Genomic DNA, 17,282 nt, shown 5'->3' with positions numbered 1-17,282 from the left:
AGAAACGTCTCTGGTGAAACAAGACGTGGGTGGGTGCATGTCATTTGGCATGGTTTTAAGGCATCCAGTTTTAACAGAAAAGTGTTTGAATGTGGCCATGCGTCCACAAGAATACCTAAGGCAATACATTCTGAAGTGGAAAACAGGAAAAAATGTACAATTATCCTGTCGCTCATATTACGTCATTATACTTCATCACATGACAACTGTTCACTTTATCAATGGAAAAGTTCTTTAATTTTTCCATCTGAAATCCCAGAGAACGCAAGTAGTCTTTCACTGGAATTTGAATACAAACACCGAAGCGAGCATTCGCTATATCTTTACGTTGAATCACTTAAAAATTTGGGCTTTAAGGTCCAAGCTGAAATCGCTGAATAGATGCATTCACTGAAGAAACTAACAACACTAAATACATACAAATTAAGACCAAGGCGAAATGTTCAGTTTTTCGAGGTTTATTTAAAATATATGAATCAGACGTCCACACAAAACAGTACTCTGCGTTATCAGTATGACTTACATGATACATCTACGAAGTATTCAATGCAGGCCTGCCTACTGACACAGATCATGAAAGCTGTTCATGGCGATAGGTACTTCTTAACTTCACCCACATGTATGTAGTCAAAGAACAATTCACAATCTCCCACCATCAGCTCATCAAGTCAGAAGTTTGGTATAAATATCTGCTAGACAAATCAGAGCACAGAACACGGCACTGGGAAAAGTGGATCTGTATTTCCAGTTGTGGGTGAAAACCCGATAAAAGAAATGATGGCTTGACGAGTTGTCTTCCACAAATGTTTGATTTTTATTGATAAATTCTGCTGATTTCTGTATTTACATGAAACAGTCAATTTAACAATGAGGAACCTAAATCTGGGAAAAAGGGTTCTGCATGAGGTGGTCACTGGCTCTGTCTTATGCCACGCATATTGCTGACTGCTGAGAAAGATCTGGTTTATAACAACCAGTGAAATTCATAAACACACCACACTTACATTGAAAAAAAAAATGCCATCCCTTCAGACATGAAATTGTGTATGTTGTTTATGTTTCCCAATCAGTTGAAAATGGCAGAATTTACTGTCAACTTCCACAATACATGCTTCAGGTGAAAAAGTCACGATTATCCAAGGAAGTAGAAACACCACTGACAAGACCGAACATATCAGCATGACAGGAAGTCCGAGCTTTTCTAGTCTGTGGCAAAGCACTAAGCAGAACATCACAACAGAGAATTGTGATTCATGAATGACTTTTTTTTGGGGCTTGTCATCAACAACAATGTGATCTACAAAGAGAAGACAAAAAAATTGTTTCATTTAATACTAGTGTTCTTTCAGCTGGTCCTTCTTATGCTGTAGTTCAGCAAACTTCTTCTGTAACTCTCGTTCTCTGTCTGTCTGTCTTTGCACATCTTCTGTCAGCGACTGTGGAAAGAAGGAAAGGAAAGGTTAATAACCAATTTCCTAATGATAAAGAGTTCTCCACGGTCCACATTTAACTAAATTCTAATTTATTAACTGTAAGAACATAAAACAGTTAAACACGATTCTCCTGTTATCAACACAGCATTCAGTCGTCTTACCCGAGACAGCTTTTGCAGTAACCAAGTCTGATACAGCAGTCACAGTATTCAAGTCCAACAGTATAATCACGGCAAAGGACTTCTACAGGGCAGTTATATTGACAGATTTCGCAGTAATCGAAAAAAAAAAAGAGCATTCACAGCTTTTACTATGATCAAGTTTATGGACACCAATTCATAGTAGTCAAATTTGAAAGATTCACAGTGATCAGGTCTTATGATGGTGGGTATGGAAAGGTGGAAACATCTTGTGCCTGGTAAAAGGGATACAGAACCGACGCTGATTGGCTGACAGTAGGGACAGCGTTTCCTGGGTTAAACCCTCCAGCCTTGGTCACACTTAAATAAATCTGCCATTCCTAAAATTCAGCTGAGTCTAGGCATAGCCTGGACTTGCCTATCTCTCACATCAGCGGATCAGAATTGATTCTGTATCCCTGTAAGGTCCTTGCTGGACACAAATAAGCACCGAGGTTCACAGATGATACCAGGTGCTTCATTCACGTAACCAAACAGGAAAGGCCTGGAGTTTCTCTCACCTCCATTCTCTTGGGAATAGCTCCTATCTCATGCTGCCTCAGGTTCTCAAAAGTCTTCTGCTCTACAAACGTCTGTTCGATCTGTTCATACAGGTCATGTAACTGTTTGGCCAGCCCAGATGCCCTCGACTGTCCAATGAAACACAGCACATTATTTACTGAAGAACACTACTAATATCAGCACCTCCTTACATCCAAAACATTTCAAAATCTGCAACTCAGCTGACTTATTTAAAGACTAAATAGACAAAACTAAATATTTCTTGACATTATCTACTTACTTGATAACCACCCAGTAAAATTTTTAGCTTCTTTTCAAGTTTAGCAGCCTGCTTGGCATCTTTGGTCATAAATGTTCTGTTGGTCTGTGAATGAAAAAGAAAGCCAAATTGAAGCACACACACACATACAGATATCTAACATATTAAACGCTTGTGGTGACGAAACTCTATTCAGAAACTGTCATTTCTCCCTCAGGAAAGTACAGCAGCCGTACTTTTCCAAATTCCTCTGGCAGATCTGAATTGCCTAGCCGAGCATATTTTGGCCATGTCACCATACATAAAGAACTGGAACTAAAACATAGCCCATGTGCTATCATCCCCACTCCCTCCCACTGCTTAACACGGAAATCATTTATTATGTAACACTAATGCAAACGTTTAAGTAGCAGAAAGACCTTGTAACTGTACATTCCTCGGTGATCCGCACCTCATACTTTCTTATACAGGAATGTATAGTTACTTGACCTTTCTCCACATCATAATACAGTATACTAAATACATAATTATATATATACTTTTGGGTTCCAGCGTTTTGTTGTAAAAACTCAGATTTAGAGCATTCAAACTGAGCACTAGACTTTGAATTGAAACCAAGCCTGAAAAATGCTTTCATGGGAAACCTGAATGATCCAAGAAAACATTTCAGATCAAAATTTGATTTGACAACCAAAACAAATTTCCCTATACAGTATACTTATCTGACAAAATTACTTCATCTCTACTTTTCTTGCTTTTTTTTTTGTTTCAATGTGCATGGTTGCACGCTACAGTTTTCTTTTAAGTTCTTTTAAGTACACTGACATTACTCACCTCCAGTCTCTTCTCAAGGGACTCTATCCTATCCTTCTTGCTGGCAAGGTTAGCACGGGTGTAACGATTCTGGGAGGGGAGGTAGAGGACCTGGGAGTAGCACTCTTGCCAGACCTGTGAGTAATTCTCCAGGGTCAGGTCCCCATGAGCCATGCCTCGCTTCACAACTTCCATCTCCTCACGCAACAGTTCATCAGCCTGCAGACAGCAGCAACAACAGATACCAGTGCTGGGTTCACAGCAAAGGTCCCCCCCCCCCCACCCCAAAAGTGCCTTTTATTGTTATAACACTTTTCCATCATCCTACCTTTCGAACAAATCTCAACACACCATTCTAAGTTGAACAAAACTCTCAGAATCAGGCAAAATGAATACCTTGAATGGGATTTTAGGTTCCAAACTATAAATATTTGTTTTGCTCATATTTTCACTTGAGTTTAGCTTAAAGCTTAGGGGTGGAGAAATTAGAGCATATAAATGAGACTAGCCTTTCTGCATGATAATTTATTATGAAGAGTACGGCGTAAGACATCAATCAAATAAATGAATCATTATGAAGCCAGCAGTTATGTAACCAAAATGTAAAATGCCACCAGAAAAAACAAAGGTTTGTGCTGTGATGGAAAGTAGTCTTTAAACAATTCATCACGGTAAATGTTTGATACCTTGCTTACCTCTTTGAGATCGTCCTCTGTGAACTTTTCATAGGGGTGCTGCTCCAAGTAAGCCAGGTGCTGCGCCTGGTTGATGACCGTCTTCTGACTAGGCTGGGACTTCTTACTGCCAGGGGCAATGCCCATCTGAGCCAGGGTCGGGCTGTACACCGAGTCATACCTCTGCATCACGATCATCTCACGTTTTATCAACTCCTCAGCCTGCAGAAACCAGCATCACATTCTCACTGACTCGTCTAGGTTTGTAGAGGGATAGTATGTGTATTCAATGAAGTGTAGCACAGTTATGTAACACACTGTTAGTGTAACAAAGTTATGTAACACATTGTTAGTGTAACACAGTTATGGCAATGAAAGGCATGACAACATGTATTACACATGAAAAATTGCACCTGATGGATACACTTGCATGAATGCATGTATGTAGGCTTGGGGTTTTAATCCAGAGTTTGGAATATTTCTGTCATGATGATGACGAGGCGTTATTAGGTGTTTGTACATAAACTGTGTCTTCTTGTGGCAGGGTGAGTCCATGTGAGCTGATGCCAATGAAGCATCATGTGAAAGATGTCACACTCAGTTACATTATACAAAAACAGGTATCATTTTTAAGTCTTTGGTGGACAATAAATGTATTCAGTTAAGTGTTACAAACTCATGCCAAAGTTTCCATGTATTTCTATTTCAACAGAAGCACAGAATCAGTGCTGGAAACTTGCTGTACTTTTCGGAGCTCAGCACAAACAGTATGGCCTTTGATTTATGTATCTCACTGGTACTTATATGTGATACAATATTTCACTTACACAACAGCGGTCAGCGTTATGGTAAAAGGAAAGGGGACAACACAACATATTTATTTAAAAATATCTGGGTGTTAATTTCTTATCACTTGACCATTTTCAATGCTCTGCAAATAGGACAAAGTCATCTGAATGACCCATCTGTTAGGACAAATGTTACTGAAGCAGCACTCACCCTCTGCAGCTCTGTAAGGGGGGCGTCTCCAGAATTAAGGGGTCTCAAGTTAGCCATGTTAACATCCAGGGGCCTAGGCAGATCTCTCTGAACAGGCTGGGATCTCAGCTTCAACTCCTTTAGGCCTAGGGACAAGAAGTAAACATACGATATGTCAAGACAATAATAAGATATAGTCCAAAAGCATACCATACCTCTGTCAAATACACAACTTAAACAAGCCACGAAAATGCAGAAATATGAAAAACACAAAAACAAACAATATTACATTTCTTATCAAGGGCTGGCCAAGTCAGCCAATGAACGTGTACATCTCTGTTTCCTCACTTAAACTTCCACAGACAACAAACTGTGGAGGAACCCTGGGACGTGCACTTTTGTTTTATTTATTTGTTTCATTGTTGTTTAAAGCCATATTCAGGAATTTTTCACTTACACAAAGGCGGTAAGTTTATGGGTGAAAGAAACTCAGCTTTTGTCAGTCCTCAGAGGAAAATAATGACCTCTGGCACATTACTGATTACAAAATAAAAACAACATGGGATGTACAGATATGAACATCATATTGGTGGAAGACAATTGGTCTTAGCTAATGTTAGACTGTAAACAGGTGATATGAGCGTCGCCCACTGCTTTATTGTCACCAATGCCCCATGGATAGCAAAAGCAGGAGAATGTAGAAAACCCATGTCTTAGGCCCGAGGCTCACGTTTTGCTGCCCTATCTGATTCGGCCCTGTCGTCTATATCAGCCTGATCCTCCAAAAACTCCTCCTGCTCCATATTTTCCTCCATGTCCTGATTCTCGTCCTCAGGTAACACGATCTCATAGTCATTCTTAGGGGCAGGTAACCCTGCCAGGCCCTGCCGCAGCTGCTCCTTCATGTCTCTCTGGGGAACAATAATAACCTACTGTTATTTACTTGCACACACTGCTAACTACTTGTTTCTGATTATAAACTGACTGACTAATTGATTTTTATTAATCGCCATACTCAATAATTTTTCACTTCAGTCAGATATTCAATGTTGAATACAAACATATGTATTTACTAGCCATCTATTTTCTATCTATCACTGCTGTACCTGATAATACTTGTCCATGTGCATAGCCTCAAAGTCCTGGTCAGCATTGATGTTGAGGTTATCCCTGACACTGGGTGTACGGCCTGGACCCATTGCACTTGGGGCCATAGCCTGGGCTGGGGTCAGACCACCACGTGGGGTCATACCTGATAATATAGACAGTTTACAAAACAAATTATCACACGACAATGATATTAAACCATAATGTATAGAGGCATTCTAATTGAAATGCAATCCTGTCACATGTCTTACTGCTTTATAATATGACACAGTGACAGTGACAAATCCAGGGTTTTAAATTTGAACTAACTTTCATACACAGCCCATAAATCAGGCCCTTATGATCAGAGCCTGCCAGGTGGTCAGAACTATGTTAAAACTTTAATTCTGATTAACACAGGTAATTGTGCTTACACCAGCTCTTTTATATTCACAAGTGTTAAATATGCATGTATAGAGCATAAATTATGTGGAAACTACACTTTGACTAACCAATCATATAGTGCTTCTCTTAAGAACTGTTCGCTGATTGGTCAGCTCAAGCTGGTGACAGTTGTTTATCAGGATAACTGTTCAAGCAGCCTTTAAAGGATTCTGCAGCACTTACCATCTCCTTCACCCGAGGATCCCCCAGGAGTTCTGAAGGGTGTACCTAGCACTGTGTTGGGGGTCTGCGAGGGTTGGTGTCTAGGTGTGATACTGGAGAAGTCACTGTTGTGTAGTGGGGTGTTCAGGCCTCCTTTCAGAGGTGTGTCCACATTAGTCAGGGCCATGATGTTCTGAGCTTCCTGAGAGAACAACAGCAGAATGGTGATTAGATGAACGCTTCATTAAACATGACTGACTAGTTCACAGATATACTGATGTACACTCTTCAGAAAAATTCAGGTGGACAGATGTAAGTGATGAAAAATGCAACATTTTACTTTTTAAAAAAAAAATTATTTATTTATTTGACTGGTGTTAAACCCTGCACTGTATTCATCACTTGTATCATGACAGTGGTCAGGTCCATGGGTGCAGGACACCAGAATCCATGGGGTAACCCATAAAACTTCTGTCTGGAACTGGATAAACTTCCTGCAGTAGCCGAAGCATTGAGAGTTGGTCAATGGCCTGACAGTTGTAGCGATTCAGTGGTTTAACTATCTGAGTAAATAGGTGAGCAGCATAAGGGGTGATGGAGCAGTCTGACAGTAGACCCTGAGACACCCCATCCTTAGTTAGTGACCCCTCAGTCTTACCTTTCACTGTAGCCAGGGTTTATATCTGACAGACTTACCTGCAGTATGGTATCTTGTTGGGCAGGTGTTCTGGGTGTACGTAGGTTAGCAGCATTAGGAGTGACAGAGTAGTCTGACAGTAGACCCTGAGACACTCCATCCTTAGTTCCTGACCCCTCAGCCTGCTGCCTGGCATACTCACTGGCCTGACCCACCTTCACTACCTGGAACACCAGACATATCACATAACTAAATATATAAAAATATAAATATTGAAACATTTATTGTGAGATTACGCAAGAAACAACTTAGTACACTACTACTGAATTGTCATGCTTTTAGAATACTGTGGCGTCAATCTGAATTTATTTTAGTCGTGGAGGCATTTGCACTTGCCAGTGAGAAACAAATCAAGAAACTGCATACATGTACGTGCTTCTGTTCCTCTGTAAATGATACATGACAATTACAATAAAATGACTGAATGATAAAGGGTATAGTAAGCACCAAATTGTGAAATTCTGTAAAATTATATCTCACCTCTTCTAACTCAGCGTCAGATATCTGCGGAGCTGGTAAAACCAGTTTTGATCTTTTCTTTTGAGGCTCTGTGAAACTGGAAGGTGTAAATGGTTAACAACTATTGTAACATGTATTTACATACATTTCACAAATGTACCAAAAGGCAATAAATGGAAAAACAAGAAAATGAAGACCCACTTTTAACTTTAACAAGAGTGGCAATTCATATATATACAGGTAGATCCTTACTTTGTTTGGCCTTGGATAGCTCCAGGCAGGTCATTTTCTTTCCTCTTTTTTTGTCTTTGTTTATCCTTTTTCCTCTCTCTCTGGAAGATTATAGCAAGACATGGTTGTGAGATAAGTAGTGATTTCCAACAGAGACATGGATGTACAAAATTTCTAAAAAAACAAAAAAAGACAAAAAATCCTATTCCGTACTTTTAAATTTATATATTTTTTTTTTACTTTTGTTTATTGCCATAATCAAGAATTTTTCACTTATATGGTGGAAACGGTATGCTGATGGAAATGATATGCTGATGGAAAACGGTATGCTGATGAACAGCATATTGATGTAAGACAAGTGGTCTTCATTAAGTGCTTGGCAGAAGGTCATATGAGCTGTCACCAAGTTCCCAGGAACAGTGAATGTGAGGGAATCCCAAGACCAGGTATACTGTTAAAACATAAACAAGGTTATGCCCTATTTAACTCACATGTGCTTGGGCCTTTGGGCATAGTTTACCAAGTCATCACAAAATGCCCGAAACCAAACATAAACAAGGTTATGTCCTATCAGAAACTTATTGATGCATGGGTCTTTGGGCATAGTTACCCACTTCATCACAAAATGCCTGAAACCAAACATAAACAAGGTTATGTCCTATCAGAAACTTACTGATGCATGGGTCTTTGGGCATAGTTACCCACTTCATCACACAATGCCTGAAACCAAACATGAACAAGGTTATGTCCTATCAGAAACTTATTGATGCATGGTCTTTGGGCATAGTTGCCCACTTCATCACAAAATGCCTGAAACCCAACCCACAACGCACCTCTTCTTTGTCCTGTCTCCTTTCCCCATCCAGTTGTTGTTGTCGTAACCTCTTGTAGTTTGGTTCCAGTGGTTTGTACACCTCCTCAGATGTATCATAGAACCCTGAAAATACATAGTAAGCATCATTATCTCCTGCTCACAGACTACTTGAAATTCAAAGAATGGTTTTATTGTCATTGTTCTTTAGTGTTTAAATTGAAATTAAAATCAAAGAAATGAGGGGGTTGATAACTATTTGATTTTGTGTTTCACGCCATATTCAAGAATGATTCAAATATATGACGGTAGCCAGCATTACAGTAGGAAAATGCTGACAGAGCCCATGGGAAACCCACAACCACCAGTTAGCAGGTTTTCCCACCTGTGGCTGGAGCGGACGACAGCATGAGCTTGACTTGAACTTATAGCTACCACATTGGTGAGAGGCTCCTCAACTGTTGAGCTACATTAGCACAATAACCACTTGGTCAGCAAGGCCTTGACATGATAACTAAGGTGACTAACAATAAAATGGCAAGAACACGCATCAAACCCTGATTTCAAATTCTGGTCAAATAGTTTTGTGATAACTGCTTTTCATTTCAGAACGCTTGCCCAAATCTTGATACAATGATGTAAGAAGTACATGTATGTTATGGTCTCATCTATCAGCCCAGCCTTCCTTATAAATTCCTTACAGGAATAGATAAGAAACTTGAATCTTCTTGATAACAACTAGACTTCTCTAAACCTTCAATACACAACATACCTAGAACCCATCAGCACAGAATATACATTGTTAAGATAAATCTTGACTACATACATGTGCAGTGGTATGTAGGAAGAATGAAACTTTGGCCTATCAGGCTATTATATAACACAAATGTGACTCTCACCTGAAGCAGGTTTCTTTTCAAAAGGAATTTCAGCATTGTAGTCAACTCCACGTTTTTTCTTACGCTGTTTCTTGATTCTGGAAAATCAATTAAAAAAATCAGTAATTCTGTATGACTAAAACATCATTACAGTATACTCCAACACTGGCAGTAGAAAATGTTGGATGAATTCAAGTCACATGAAGTACAACACTTAGCACTGATCAGAAAGAATTCTCATTGGAAATATTAGTAAAAGGTCAATTACTGGTGGATAAATATACACTATGAAAATTACAAAAATTTATTTATTTGACTGTTGTTTCTCAGGTAAGCACACCATACTGGTGGAAGTCAAGTAGTCTTCAGTGAGCGTTAGACTGCCCAAATAGTCACTGAAAAGTTGTCAACATACAGCAAGAAGAGGCGGATCTACAAATTCTGTATCGGACGCCAGGTTAGAACTTCCACCTTATGCATTCCACTTACTGAAAGGCGAGCATCTTTAACCTCTAGACGAAGGCCCGCTTTCAAATTACAAAAAGGTCAAATGAGTGGCAGAGGACACATGACTGTACAATCAAACTTACTCTATGCCAGCAGCTCTCAATTCTCGTCTCTTCTGCAAGGCTGCTAATCGTCTGAAAACCGAGGAAGAGAAAACATATCAACCATTAAGCCTCTAAATCGCAACCAATAAATCGCTGAAATTTAATTTCAGTGTCACTGGTGTTTTATTTCACCTATACGACGGTGGTCAGTATTATGGTGGAAGGAAACAGAGCTCAGGAGGCCCACAATCATCTGCAGGTTGCTGGAAGACATTCCCACGTAGGACCGTAGTGGAAGCCAGCTTCACCTGGACTTCAACCCACAGTAACCACTTTGGTAAGAAGGTTACTAAGCCATTGTGCACACTAACCACTCAGCCAGTAACATTTAAAAAAAAAAGACAACACTCAATTACAGTTTACATACCTGGCTTCTTCAAGTTGTTTTTCTCTGGCCTTTCTCTTTGCTTTTTTGCCCTGTGTATTAGCCAGTCTTGCCCTAGCCTCTGACAACATCTCCAGCTCTGTAGCACATAAGTGGTTAAACAGCAAACTTCAACACTGCCAGCTGGTGGAATTCTATCCAAACCTTCGGCTCAATACATAAAAGATTTAAATGTCTATCTTCACATGGATTATACTATGACTTCCACACTTTGCACTTTATACAGGCGAACTAAAAGTCTAGCTAATAATTTTTCAGCCATGTTAATTTTGTGCTGGTTCGCCTCTACGCTATACAAAGTATTGAGTGCTCCTAGGTATACTGAGAACATCTGTTTGTGATACTCCAGCAGCCACTTTATTTTGGTTACTTAATTTTACATTATATATAAACAATGTTGAAGGCAAAACAATGAACCAAACTAATTTGGAGTAATTTTGTGAACATGTATGACATTCTCCACCTCATTCAGTGGACTTGACAATAAATGCGTTTTGAAACAAGTCTCACCATCTTCATCCATATCCACTGGATCTGGTTTAGCAGGTTTGGTTTCTGGATTGGGGTCGATTTCTCCTGGTTTAAGTTTTCTGGGGTCATCTTCATTGTCTTGATCTCTGTTTTGGGCTTTATCTCTGCAAAAATATATTTCTATGTTACATTACTTCACAAAATAATTTTAATTTACCCATAATCAGTTAAGTATGAAGTTTGAGAAGACTGTTTGATTAAGGTTAATCAACCACTTTAAACATTATTTGGATAATATTATAACATTGTTTCTATAGCAGGATGGTCACAACGCCGTCCTATTCATAGTTCTGTCTCACTGGATACTATCACTGGACTGACCAGTAATCGGTCTATGCCTATTATACAAAGCAAGTGGTTTCAAGATTACTGATTTTAAACTCCTAGGCATTGTTCGATTCAGGACTGGAGTACGACAAGAATGAAAAAATGAGTTAGAGCACAAAATAAAATCAATCCAGGAAAGTCTATTTTGTGAATAAGGTGCATAAGAGATGTTCCCTAAAATCAAACCCAATCACTTCAGATATTGCATTCACACACCACAAGGATTATGATATATTCATGGTAACCAAGAAGAATTATTTCCTTTTGACACGAGATTAATCAGCAGATATCTTACAGAAGGAACTCGTAATGTTCCAGACACTGGGCAGCTGTTCTGCCTATGATGGGAGCAATGGTCCTCCACTGTGTAGGCATCAGCTTGGCCAGGTGGAGCAGCTTCTCTTCTTCCTCACGACTCCACTCTGTTTTCTTGATACCTGGGTCCAACCATTCATACCTGCAGAGGGGTGATTCACAATCAAGCTTAATTTCAATGTTTATTTCTCCAAGTCATTCTACAAAAGACTTAACACCACACATAAACTGTGTATGACGTAAAGTCGACCAACCTAAATTCCCATACACTCTTTCAAGATTAGATAAATTAGGGTAACTGTTCTCCACTTTTTACCATGAGTGTATGTCAAAGTGCACATATTGTATAAAAATATTTGATTGATTGGTGTTTCATGGCATCCTCAAGAATATTTCACTTCAATGAGAGCAGCCAGCATTATGACTGGAGGAAACCTGGCAGAGCCCAGGGGAAACCCACGGCCATCCACAGGTTGCTGGCAGACCTCCCACCCCTGTATAAAAGTATGTTCTTAATGTGTCAATACATTAGTATGCGTTACCATGATTAGAGGTCTTCAGTAATGCTTTACTTCAAGACTCCAAATAAATGAAAATGAATAAATTTAGCATCAGACTCAGACACATAATGGTAGAACCTTAAAATGCTGCTAAAACTGAATATCCTACCATCTGGCCTTGCACTGTTTGGAGGATTTCCTATGCAGAAGGGAAGCGATTCGTGCCCACTGATTTTTGCCATATTTCATCACAGCTGCCTTGAGAATCTCATCCTGCAAAAGAATGCAGCTTTTGTTATTACAATCCCAATGTACCTTCCAGCTGTGAAATCTGCGTCTTCTGAACCATTCATCTATATCATTGGTAAAGTAGCAGTGTAAACTACATCATCAATAGTACATGTATGTTACTCTGTACAAGAAATTCAAAAGTTAACATCTTAAGATTAGATCGCTTAGCTGGAAATATATATGTTGGTCCCCATTTAAATCATTTTCTGCAATATCACGACCATAGAAGGGTAAATATTGTTTATATTTTTATATCACTATGAGTAGGAAATGGAGTTTTTAAGATTGCAGGGCCCAGTTCTTCTAAAGCGTATTAGCTAATACTGGTATTAAGTCATATTTTATATTTAATTTTTTAGTCAAACTCAGCAACCAAATGCGGTTCTCCAAAGTCTAACAGCAGCCGTTTTAGTTCATATTTGATATAATGTTACACAATTTTTATTTAGGCTAAGCGCAGAATTGAAGACTTCGCCTAAAGTTAAATCTGGTATTAAGCCTTACGCCAGTTTTGAACAGCTGGGCCCAGTATTGATCTGTACTCTTTTAATCAATGCAAGAAATTAAAAGATGCAAGAAATTAAATGATGCAAGAAGTTAAATGATGAGGTCTAGTTTCACCAATTTCTAATATTTACCTGCCTCAACATTTAATCACTGAATTCAAAAACATGGTGGGTCCATTCCACAAGGCACTTTGTGCCACGAAGTGTGCCACAACCCAACATCAGAACGCACTTCATTTGAAAACCTGATGCAGTTATGCAAGTACCTGCCCTTGCCAAATATGTCGAGGCCTGCAGTACGGTGGGTCTTTCTGCGAACTACCAATGAATCTCTGTCCCAAATAAAATTGGGAATGACTGGTCGTTCTTGTGCTTGTGGTAACTCAACAGGCAAAATGGTGGGTAACATATGTGACTGCAAACTTAATGCCATGGAATCTAGTTTTACTGATACTTCTTGTCACAAACGCAGTGTGAAACTGCCGCAGCAACTGCAGCGGCTTTTTAAATGGAGCACGCTACAACGTTGGTTTGGAGACAAACTTTTGCCAAAGCGAACGTCAGAGTAATCGCAGAGAAGAAACACGAGACATGATTATCAAATTGACCAATTCGCTCAAAACTACACTCCACACGCTCGACTAGAGTCACTGTCGGTAATTACGAAAAAATTATTTCACATTTCAAAGTCTCAGTAAACAATGAACAGCTGGTGAAGCATGTAGTTATTGTGTCACGGAAAGTGGGCACTGTGTAATCTATCAAACTTATGGAGACAAAGTTTTAACATAAGACCGTGAAAAAGATACAAACACAAAGATTACAGTGCCATTATGATACATACCTCAGTGTTCCTCCAAACACCTCCTTTAATGTTGATTCGCGGCATCTTTGATATGTGTGGCTAGTCGGTCGTACGGTGTACTATTATCCTGGCACGTAAAACGTGCATTTACCATCCGAACACAATATGTACGATGGTGAAAGGTCTCGCGTTTTCTCGTTGCAGTCAGCAAATTTCCACGTGGTCCTATGGCGCTGTGGAAGAGTAAACAGTGAGGTGGTTTGAAAGATCAGAAGGTGCAAAAAGAACAATAATAGGCGAGAATTGGTTTTATATGTTGGTAGCAGACAGCTGTCAATCGCCATGGTTTGTGCTTCGTTCTGTTGACAAAGCTTACCTCTCAGGTATTCTGTAGTTTCGGTTTGCTAAGACCCAGTGAAGACGCATCGTTGAGGCTATGCTACATGCTGCATGCCGGTAAGCATACATGATGAAGCGATGTGCGCCACAAATATATTGTGTACATTACCATACATATATTATCTATAACACTGGTGTTGTTTTGACTGGTTATTTCAAACCAGGCCTTGATATAGCTTTGTGCATTTATCCTAAATATTTGACTAGGATTGAGTCGTGTATTGCTGAAAATCAGATACCTTTTGATTGAATTAAAAACGTATGTTGGAATTAAATGTAACGTACATTCAAGGCTACAGTGATGGAAATGAAATAGCAATCATAAATCCAGCTTTTCCATGAGTGCATATATAACCTAATGAAAGAACATCCCTGGGACTGGTTAGCTTTCTCAAATTTGTTAAAGGTTAACTTAACATGCAGTGATGACATCATCATTGCTGTAAACATTTAAAACTGGCATTCAAGTTAAACGGACTGTGGATGTTGAATTTGTTGGGATGAAGATCTTCTTTTTTTGTTTGGAACAAGGCTTTTCTTTGATTGCCTACATTGGCAGTGCACAATCTTAATTCTGAATGGCATCTGACAGAGGTAAAGCTAGGCGCTGGTAATGACTTAATTACCATAAAACACCTGCTACCAAACTGTTTGCTCAGTGTAATGTATATGCTATTCAGAGGCATGAGACTAATGTGTCTCGGCAATCAGTAAATTTTGAAAGTATAGATGTTGTTTGTGTTTATAACTTAAGTTTATATATTTTTTTGTGTTTATAATTATGGCCATCTCAGATGATGAGCTCAGTATCATCAGCTTACATGCCATATGTTTATCTGTGGCTGTGTTAAACACCTCATGGTTACACAGAAGTTCCAAAAACATGCACATTTTATCTGGCTAAAATACAGCCTATTATGTTAAAATAGTTCATTAAGTTAATATTAAGGCAAATGTTAATTTAACTAAACTAATTTTACAAAGATGTAAAAGTTAGAACCACAAGCAGTCCGAAAAGATAATGGATTTAAGGTGTCAAGGTTTTAAATCCTCCAATAATTACTTTGTATTAAACATGTACCACATCCAGCTAGTACCTACTTAAGCCATATTTTTAAATGGTTATAAATGGTTTGGAAGTTTGGTTAGAAGGTGGGAACTGAATTCAATGTAAATAAATAATGGGCAAGTCTTGAGCATTGCTTGTGTTTAACAATTAAAATTGTTCATGATGACATTGGCCGATGGATTTACATTTAGACAATCTAACAGACTTTTTATCGCCATTTTTCAGCTTTCAAGGGAAATAACTCTGGTGGCCTTTTAATAGTCTCATTTGGAACATTCAAGCTAAGTGAGCATGATTCACCAGTAGTGGCCACCTTAGAATTAGCCAAAATTTGAAATCAGTCTGTTTCATTTCCAATTTTCCCTTATTTGCCCTATCTGCCCCATGTTATTTCGCCAAAATAGGAGATCTCAAAAACACTGAAACCCCCAGCACCCAACCCCTCACCCCCACCACCTGGCTAAACTTATGGTGGCAACTCTAAACTAGTTTTTACAAATTTGCAAAAATGAAGCATGAGTTTTATTTCCTTTATGCAGAAGAATACAATATAAGAATATATCTACCTCTGAAGCTTGAAGGAGGTGTTTGAAATTTATTGATCACAATAAACACTTACATTGCAAGGACATAGAGAAACCTGATTGGCGGTGGCTATAAATGTTGACCCATCAGGACACAGTTTGTATTGATCTTGGTGAAAAGTGATGCTCTGAACTCGAGGCTCTTTCTCTTTCATCGGGGTAAACATGTAACAGAATTATTGTACATGTACTCTGCATTTTTTTTTATCTCAGTAATGAAGAAAAGCTCTCTTCACTGGATTCAGTGCGTCAAGAAAGCATCTCCTTTTAGTTCTGTGCTGATTGATACTGTCCTTAAAGTTGTCAGAAAATGCCCAAAGCTTTTCTTTTTGGTTCAGGTTTATTTCCCCAGTTTTCCTCCAGCTCTGTCATCTTGAGAGAAGTCCTCTTTCAGGTGAAGTGCCAATATCAACTGCTTTTGTGGTGGAAGAGACCCTGGTTCAATCCCAGCTGATGTAAAACCAATAGGTTGAAATTGATCATCGTGCAGCTGTCTAACTTGATGCTCAGTGTAATGGGAGAGGTGAAGTCATGGAAAATACATATTCTGTGAGATTTTTAATCTATTCATTGATCATAACTCTACCGACATCCCTTCCCCTCTTCCCGCCACCCAACCCAACCCAAAAGGCCCTAAAATTTCCATTTTTTTTTGGCATTTTTTTATTTTTCTCCTGGTGTTAATATTTTAAAACCCTAATATTTCACTTTATCCAGACTGAATTAAAGCAATTCCTTACTACCTCACCCTACTTTTCCCGATTGGTCAGTTTACACAGTTACACTGGACCCCACAAGAATTTCCTAACTTGATGCAGTGTCATGCTCTTTGGAAGATTGTTAAGAAATTTGCTTGCATTTAGTTTGGCCTTGTACATGCAGAAGCTGTTATGGTGTGACTGAAGTAACTTAACTGATGTAAAAACCGAAAGCAAAATATTTATTGAAGTGTTATCTTAGGTTATACCAATGCTACAAAACTGTATTGGGTTTGCGTATTGGGCATTTTGCCAAAAGCAGAAACAAAGGGGAAGAAAAAGGAGGGGTGGGTTGTCAATATCAGTTAAACTCTGATTGACAATTGCTGTATTGCATTAGGTGTTTTTTTTTTCTGCTGCAATATCTGAAAATCACTTGTAAAGGCCCCTTGGAGAGGAATCAATACAGATTATAACAGTTATTTTTTGTCCAGGGGTTGATTTCGCAGAGTTAGGTGTATGTAGGCTGTGTTATCTTGACATCAGTTGCATTCAGTGGCATATGAGCTGGGTGCAGATTGCTGTTATTGAGGGGTATATTTTACCCAACCTTGAATTCCCAGTCATTTATCTGC

The 17,282-nt window shown here is 39.0% G+C and overlaps 1 protein-coding gene across 1 annotated transcript; it reads right to left on the bottom strand.

Moving 5' to 3' along the window:
* Positions 1-442: 442 nt before the first annotated feature.
* LOC135476174 (cell division cycle 5-like protein) lies at positions 443-14,065 on the bottom strand. The gene is made up of 20 exons (XM_064756108.1): positions 13,937-14,065; positions 12,465-12,568; positions 11,776-11,937; positions 11,133-11,257; positions 10,605-10,701; positions 10,217-10,267; positions 9,648-9,724; positions 8,771-8,874; positions 7,959-8,038; positions 7,728-7,803; positions 7,247-7,411; positions 6,572-6,752; positions 5,965-6,110; positions 5,589-5,769; positions 4,880-5,004; positions 3,902-4,102; positions 3,228-3,425; positions 2,415-2,498; positions 2,134-2,262; positions 443-1,436 (listed from the first exon to the last, which is right to left on the bottom strand). Exons 1-20 carry the CDS (start codon positions 13,979-13,981, stop codon positions 1,335-1,337), a joined length of 2,433 nt encoding a protein of 810 aa, XP_064612178.1. The 5' UTR covers positions 13,982-14,065; the 3' UTR covers positions 443-1,334.
* Between the last annotated feature and the right edge of the window lie 3,217 nt (positions 14,066-17,282).

The sequence above is a fragment of the Liolophura sinensis genome, chromosome 1 (genome assembly GCF_032854445.1).
Source record: "Liolophura sinensis isolate JHLJ2023 chromosome 1, CUHK_Ljap_v2, whole genome shotgun sequence".
Classification (NCBI taxonomy): domain Eukaryota; kingdom Metazoa; phylum Mollusca; class Polyplacophora; order Chitonida; family Chitonidae; genus Liolophura; species Liolophura sinensis.
Note: the sequence above shows the minus strand (reverse complement) of the source record. Positions and strands in the feature narration are given on the sequence as shown.

What these genes read in the sequence shown, in the direction of transcription:
- LOC135476174 (XM_064756108.1), bottom strand. Translation starts at nt 13,981, where the DNA reads ATGCCGCGAATCAACATTAAAGGAGGTGTTTGGAGGAACACTGAG. An exon ending in GTGTTTGGAGGAACACTGAG is followed by an intron (nt 12,569 to 13,936) that starts GTATGTATCATA and finishes ATTCTTTTGCAG; the next exon opens with GATGAGATTCTCAAGGCAGC. An exon ending in CAGAGGACGATCTCAAAGAG is followed by an intron (nt 3,426 to 3,901) that starts GTAAGCAAGGTA and finishes TGCTGTCTGCAG; the next exon opens with GCTGATGAACTGTTGCGTGA.